At 36.9% G+C, this 7,950-nt stretch overlaps 1 protein-coding gene across 1 annotated transcript; it reads right to left on the reverse strand.

Moving 5' to 3' along the window:
* Nucleotides 1-1,683: 1,683 nt before the first annotated feature.
* LOC141818991 (uncharacterized) lies at nucleotides 1,684-7,677 on the reverse strand. Its single transcript, XM_074706382.1, is given in 7 exon segments — nucleotides 1,684-2,660; nucleotides 3,396-3,900; nucleotides 4,043-4,288; nucleotides 4,291-5,587; nucleotides 6,523-6,853; nucleotides 6,913-7,455; nucleotides 7,458-7,677. Coding segments are annotated over 7 exon segments (4,119 nt in total).
* Nucleotides 7,678-7,950: the final 273 nt, after the last annotated feature.

Raw genomic sequence — 7,950 nt, forward strand, 5'->3', positions numbered from 1 at the left:
CAAGCTCCTCTTTATATAGGAGGTTTATGGACCAAATCTAGGAGAATTATTCTAATAAATATAACCAACTTCTAATAAATATAACCAACATAACTGATCTTTTTTTTTTTTATACATTAGGACCCTATTATAAGCTTTGTCAAAGTAAATAAAAATTATATGTAAATATTTTCTCTATATTTTTCATTAGTGTCTTATTTAAGTAATTTATGCATTCTGTAAAATACATATCTCATCTTTTATGCTTTAAGTTTCTAAAGTTTGATGGGTTGACAATTTGACTAACTTGATCTCACTATAATTCATATAACATTTCACATCACTTTTATTATTAGAAGTAGGTACTAAAAAAAATTTATTCTTCATTCCTTAGACACCTTAATTCTTAGCTTTTATTGAATAATGTTAACTAAATTATACCTTAGCTTTTATCATCTGAACCTACACTCGCTTTCCTTTCCTTTAATGCTTTTAAAACCATGTTAATGCTAAAAAACAAATATGCATTATATTCATTTGCCAAAGAGATATAATAGTTTTCAACTATAAGCAAGTGTATTGTAAGGAAAGTATCATTTTGAAAAATACATTAGACTATGTGTCAATAAAATAAAATGCAAAAAAGAAGAATCATTAATTAACAAAATGGGTTTTGATGACATCTGGGTATCTCTAAGAAAGTAGCTAATCAATGAGGACCCTAAAATACTTGTGCTCTTGCAAAACCTAGAGGCTTAGAAAATTATAGAATAACCACAAAATTGCAAAGCGAGTAAACAGAAGAATGTACATTAATTATGATCTTATTTAAAAATTTATAGGTCAACAAGCATTGTAAATCACATTTTAGCACTAGATTATCACCTAAGAATATAATTAACTTTCAATCTTTATGTCACTTATACAAATCACACATTTATATCCACATTAGCACATTTGGACGTTAATTTTAAAGCAAATAAAAAGAAGTGAATTACTAAACTCAAGTCTATAGGGAGCAACTTCTACTTTTACAATAAGAAATAATGCAAGAAACTCTTAAACTTGACAAGATTCAAATTGCAAAAGTAGGAACTTACAGACAAACTTTCACACAGGACTTCAAGACACTGATCGAAGTAAGGCTTGTAGTGTGATGCACTGCGTGCCTTGCAACGATAACACTCACTGACTTATATAGAGAGAACTTGAAGAAAGAAAGTGAGAATCGGGTGCTCATGGGGCCCCATCGACATTCCCATCAGTCTTTTCTTTTACAGATGCTCTCTCCACACCAATAATGCACACCAATAATACATTACTTTCCTGGATGGACGGCTCCCCGAGGCTCAATCCATTCAGGAATCTTTTTACAGCTCATGCTATATGCTATCCTCCACTAAGTAGGATAAGGAGGAATCTAGGTACTTACTGATTATTAGTTAGTGGTCCACCACGTCCGCACTTGTATTTTTGCTGCTTTATTGAAGCTTGAAAGAAGCGGTTCTGATTGTTGCGTCTCGAGTAAGGTTTGATGCGGCTTCCAGCTGGTCATTGATTTGCTTGACAGCTGGGTACCAGTTGTCATAAAAGTTGGTTCCTGTGGTGCTTCGTCGTTTTCTGAATTCTTGGAGCTTAAGGAAGTGAAGTGTTCGGTATTGTTCCATGGCTTTGATGACGTGATCTGCTGCTTGCTGTTCCAATTCATACAATTGTTTCTGTATGTCTTGTATTCTGCGAGGTATTTGAGAGGCATCCCTGGTCGTGAATGTTGATAATGCAGGAGGTGAAGATATCTGTTATCCAGCCTGTCAATGCTTGTAAACTCTGGATCATCTGCCCATGAGCTTCTGGGCTGGGCTTCTGTTGTAACTCTTGAAGGGCTGGAGCTATTAAGTCCAGGTCGTCGATTACTGCTTCCGGCCATCCTGTAGGAACAAGACAAGTTATTAAACGAGATAATGCATCAGCTACCTGATTATCCTTCCCATCAATGTGCTCGAAGTGAATAGGAATTCCCATGCCAGTAATAAAATCCGTAAAAGCTAGCCAGCGAACTCTTGATGGCTTATTATTAGGAGATTTTTGAAAGAAACTAATAATAGCCTGGCAATCTGTTCGGATTATCAACTCCTCTTTGTCTAGAAAATATATTTTTAGGGCTTCAAGGGAATTCATCACAGCATGAATCTCAGCATCAATAGTGGACTTTGGTGGGTTGAACTTGCCACTAGCATATGCACATATTTTTTCAGCAGATTTTGGGTCAAATTTATGAGGCTTCCATTTGCAGATACCACCCCACCCATCCATGCAACCATCTGTTTCAAGAATAATATAACAATCTTCTGGTGGGACTTCTAAAGCTGGTAGCTTCTTTACTGTGGTCTTGATTTGCTTTACAAGAGCCCAGTCCTGAGAATTCATTCGCTTATCTCCATTTGGGCTGGTTTTAGCATACAGAGGCCCAAGTAGTTTTCCTAGATTAGGGATATAATTTCTGGCATAATTTAATAATCCCAACCAAGATCTCATCCCCTTCTTTGAAAGTAACTCCTTGTCCTGGAAATCCGTAATTTTTGAAATAATATGAGGCTGGAGCTTGATTTTTCTATCACCAAGTACTGCTCCCAGAAATTCTATTTCAGAAACACCAATCTTCATTTTTGTAGGGCTGAGAACTAAACCATGTTGTTTGCATATATTTAGCATTATTTGAAGATGCTTAGCATGATCTTCTTCATTCTGGGAGAAAACTAGAATATCATCTATATAGACAGCTATAAATTCACTGGTTCCCTTAAAGCAATTATCCATTTTACGCTGAAATATTGCAGGGGCATTTTTTAAGCCAAATGGCATTACCAGCCATTCATAAAGTCCATCAGGAACCCAAAACGTCGTCCATTCAATAGAGTCAGGATGCATAGCAACCTGGTGAAAACCACTCTTTAAGTCAAACTTAGAATAAATTCGGCTTTTACTAACCTTTTGAAGAATTGTTTTGATTCCCGGTAAGCTATATTGATCCTTGTTGGTGAGATCATTAAGGCGCTTATAATTGAAAACCATCCTTTCCTTGCCTTTAACTTCCTTTCCTGTTTTAGGATCAATAGTAGTACCTGAATTGACAATAATGGCAGTGGTTCTGTGCCGACTTTTACTGGGCCTAATGACCTTTAATTCTAGTAAAGCTTCAACATGCTTGGTAAAAGCCTGCTTTTGAGAGGGTGTCAAATGCTTAAGAGGCCTGTCTTCAATAATAAAATCAGGGTTTTTGATATCAAGATGACAGACTATCTGATTCTTTGCCCAATGTTGAAGAGGATTTTCTCCAATATAGCCTTGTTCTTGTAGTTCCTTAAGAAGTGGCCCAAATTGTTCCTTGAATTTCTTCTGAGATTGTCCAATAGAACAATTAACCATCCCTTGAATTTGGATATATTCTTCTTCATCCAAATCCAGCTCTTCTATAGCTGCAGCAGAAGTAACAGAGGGTAAAGTATTAATAATAGTAATATGCTTATAAAAAGTTACCACATTTCCCTCAATTCGAACTCCTCCATGCATAGCTCTGATAAAATTGCAGCCAATAATCATTTGAATTCCATCACCTAGAATCATTGGGAAGCTATAAGTATATGGAATTCTGAATATATTTTCTCCCACAAACATTCTTCCTTGCTTCAATTTCATATCAGCTGTTTGTTGAGAGTTAATACCACTGAATTTTACCATGAAAGTATTCTTTTCTAAAGCTGATGCTGGTACTGAATTTTTATCCACACAACAAGTTGTAGCTCCGGTGTCTAAAATAGCTTTGAGTGAAAATTTTGGAGTACCTGGAATATCTATTTCCACCAACAGATTATAGAGCATATTTTTTATTAATCTTGGTCCTCCTCCAGTTAGATTACTAACCTGTTCTCCAAGTATTGCATTAGTGAATTCCTTCTCCTCTTCTTCCAGAATTTCCTTCTCCTTTCCTGAGCCTCAAATTCTGAAAATCTTCTGCCAAATCTTTGGTTAGAATTGACTCATATTGAGATTTATAGAAGCTTACCTCCTTTTTAAGCCTCTCAATTTCTCCTTCACACCATGAAATATAATACTGTTGTTCCTTAAGAAGCTTATAAGGAAGAAATGGTGCTGGTGCAGAAGGTGCCACAGGTACTGGCTTCATAAAATAGTAAGGTCCACACAGATTGCAGGCTGTAATCATGCATTTAGGGCAATGAATTCTTGCTCTTTGTAAAGTCATTCTTTTGCAGCAGGTGCAGTTGCTTGATTGTGGAGGGCTTATTACTTCATTAGATGCCAATCATGCTGACAGTTTAGTTGCTCATCTGTTACCTTTACCTGAGGTCTATATCCTCCATCAACCTGCCCAAGCATAAATGTTGCTTCATTAATTAAAGAAAGGGTCTGAACAGACCTTTGTAAATCTTCATTGCCTTCTTCTCCTTCTGAAATGCTAAAGATTGCATCACTCTGATCTTCACCTTCTTGGACAGACAAGATTTCACAATCTTCAGGGATGTCAAGTTGTTCAAAGATAGCCACTCTTTTTACATTTCTTCTTTCATTGGGGCATTCTCGTGCAAAATGTCCTTCCTGTCCACATAAATAGCACTTACATTTTTTATTTCTGATGAGATGCTTCCTTTTCTCTATCCTGGCATGAGTTTCATGTGGCTTGCCCTTATATGTTTTTGATCTTCGTACCCCATATGTCCTTGATCCCTTTTCTTTATAGTATCCTGGAATAGGAATTTGTCTGCAAAATGATAAATTCTTTAGATTTCTTTTGTAAGCTGCATCCCTGCATTCCTGCTCAAGAAATTCATAAGCAAAAATAATTCTGGGAAGAACACCAACTGTTAGTCCAGAATATTTTTCATCATATGCAGCTTTAATTCTATCTCCAAGATCATCTGGCATTTTAAGCCAGAGTTTTTCTGATAATTCAGGACCTGCATATAATCTTCCAGTTTTTGAAGCTAATCTTTTAAAATCATTTAAATACTTGACAATATCTTTTACGTTGTCACAGGATAATTTTTCCAGGTCCTTGTATGCCTTATTCTGAATAGTCGTTGATCCTTGAGCTGGATCTTCTGAAGAGAAAACCCTTCTGATTTGGGATAATATATTTTGAGTACCATCCCTTCCATCACTTGTGTTTATTAAGGCTTCATATTCCTGGGGGTAACTCATTCTCCACTGTATCCATACTAGCTTCTCAGTTTCTCCAAGAAGATTTTCTATGTATTCAGCTTTGTCTCTTGCATCAGTAAAGGCCTGACTTGCAATATGATTTTTTGTAATTGACTCCCATCGAGAGAATACATCATGAAAAAGCCCAATTTGTTCTGGAATCACAAACATTGCTCCTCCTTGTTGTTGTGCTGATGGAAGTGTCCACATTTCATTATTACTTCCTCCTCTAAACCTTGTTTTTGGGGGTTGCTGCTCATAAATAGGTTGAGGTCTAGAAGGCCTTTGATCTGCAGGGGGATACCCAGGGGGTCCCATAGCAACATCTTGTGCTGGTGTATATGGGGATGTTACTGCACTTGTTGAGGAGTAAAGATGCTGTTCTTGATTTCTGCTTCTTGATTCCTTGCAAACTTTCTTAATATTGGATAATCAAGTTCTGCATTTACTGCTATAACTTGAGATTTCTAGATTTCCTGACTTCTTTTTTAGATTTTTGCTCATTCTTTCTTTTCTTTCAATTCATCTTTTCTCACTTTCACTTATCCATCCATAGCAAGGGAATTTTTGCCTTCATCCACCATCTTTTGCTGCGAATGGATTAGTCCCACCACCTTTCGATGCGAATGGATTAATCCATTGTTCTGGGTTTCATCATCATCATCCCATCCTGTTGGAATGATAGGGATATTGCTCAATTGGTGGCATGGAGAATAATCCACCAAGTAATCAAATTTACCACTAGGTTCACCTAGTGGTGCCATTAATTTTTCTGGGTAAATACTAGATTAGGATGACTAGAAATCCATGCATTCAGTATCCCATCTTGGTCCTTCATCTTCATGGTTCTGGTTCTGGTAGTCTGGTGAAGTTCTGGCTTCTTCTGGTTCCTCAGTTGGTATTTCTGGTGAAGGTCATTGCAGCCATATATTGAATGGTTGCCAAATATTCATCTTCCTCATCATCAGATTCCTCCAATGAATTGTTCCATGGACCGGAGTACAGAGGCCCCTGGGCTTGTAGTTCCTGCATGGATATTCATAGGATTTCCCTGATCTGAGTCAGATTCTTGCAAGAAAACAAATAACCTCTTGTCCTTTGTTAGGAATTATGGATTCCTTCAATATTTTCTTCAGATGTAGAACCAAAACCACCAGTTCCTCGAACAGTTTTGTAATTCAGATATACTGGGTAATTGGGATAGACTGGTTAATTCATATATATCTGGTGTAATAATCTTCTCAAAGATTATTTGAGCCACGCATTGCCCCTGTGAGATTTTAATATTGTTATTAGAATGATTAAATAACATAATCATTATCTCACCTCTGATAATCATTATCAATAACACCAGCTCCTACATCAAGACCCAGTCTCCATGCAGCACTGGATCGTGTTGCAATTCGTCCATATACTCCAAAAGGTATTTCAATAGAAATACCTGTTGATATTAAAGCTCTTTCTCTGGCAAGAATATAGTGGTCCTTATCAGCTGCTAAATCAAGTCCCGCAGCTCCAGAACTTTTTCTTTCTGGTATAGTTGCTGTATCTGTTAATTTTCTTACCAGAATATATGGAAAATCTGGAGTTCCATAGGGTACCTCCATAATAGCTTCAAATTCCTTCTGGACATCTTCATGTTCTTTCTTCAATGATTCTACAAGATCATGTAATAATAAAAAGGAGCAAGTAAATGAGAAGACCTGTCATCATCACTTTGTATTTCTTCATCATTTTTGTTGTAAGAAGGTTGTTGTCCAGCTGTTCTTGCTGCAACATAATTTCTGAAGCTTAATGAAATCCTTCCATCCAGTAAGTTCTGGCTATCAACCTCCGATGGTTGCATAGGGATATTTACCTGTGTAGGATTTATAATCCAGTTTAATCCCTGTAATTGAGAAGTAGAATACCTGCGTCCTGGTAAAGCTTGAACACCATGACTAGTTAAATAGTCCACAACCCCTTGTATTTCGTAGGCAAATCCTACGTTAGGGGTATTTGAAAGTCTTCCAACCATTCCTCTTGTTATTAAGAGGTTTGCTTCACCATTTCTCCATTGCTCATAGCCACTTGTTAAGATAGTCACCTGGATATTCCTGTAAAAATCTCCTATAGTTAGCATTAAATCAGGAATTATATATACCAGTTGACTTCCCCTTGTTAGATCAACTTCCATTGTTGCAAGTATTGCTTGATCTCCTAGCCATCTATTATCTCGAAAGACAATAAGTGCCATAGTTCCTTCTTCCTGTCGGTGAAGGTTTGAATTCTTACCTGCAATACTCCAAGATGGATGTACTGCATACGACTTCTTTGTAGTTGATTGTAGCTACCTTCTTGTATGAAGGTTCTGTCTTGCTGGTTGCCATCAACACATAGAATTGCTTCTTCAGATCGATGCATATAAACACGATGATTAGCATCATCCCTTCTTGAGTGATACAAGACTTCTGCAGGAACAATTGAAGCCCTTTCCTGCATAGAAAGTTGTAATTGAGCTTGAGGGTCAATTTGTTGCTTCAGAGTATGAGGAGTATTAGCTCCTCCAGTCAGCCTTCTGCCAATTCTTCTAGCAGTTTGCTGAGCATTATGCAGTCTTCTTTGATTTCTTCGATACTCTCGAATTTGATCTTCATATAAGGGTGATACCACCTCTGGAGTAGCTTGTGAGACTACTGCTCTTGTAGTCATTTTCAATTTTTAAGCTTCTCCTGCTCTTCTTTTAATATTTTATAAGGGTCTCTGAATACCCTT

Source organism: Curcuma longa, unplaced genomic scaffold, assembly GCF_044706935.1.
Source record: "Curcuma longa cultivar G26 ecotype Majalengka, Jawa Barat unplaced genomic scaffold, ITB_CL_G26_1.1 contig_27200, whole genome shotgun sequence".
NCBI lineage: Eukaryota > Viridiplantae > Streptophyta > Magnoliopsida > Zingiberales > Zingiberaceae > Curcuma > Curcuma longa.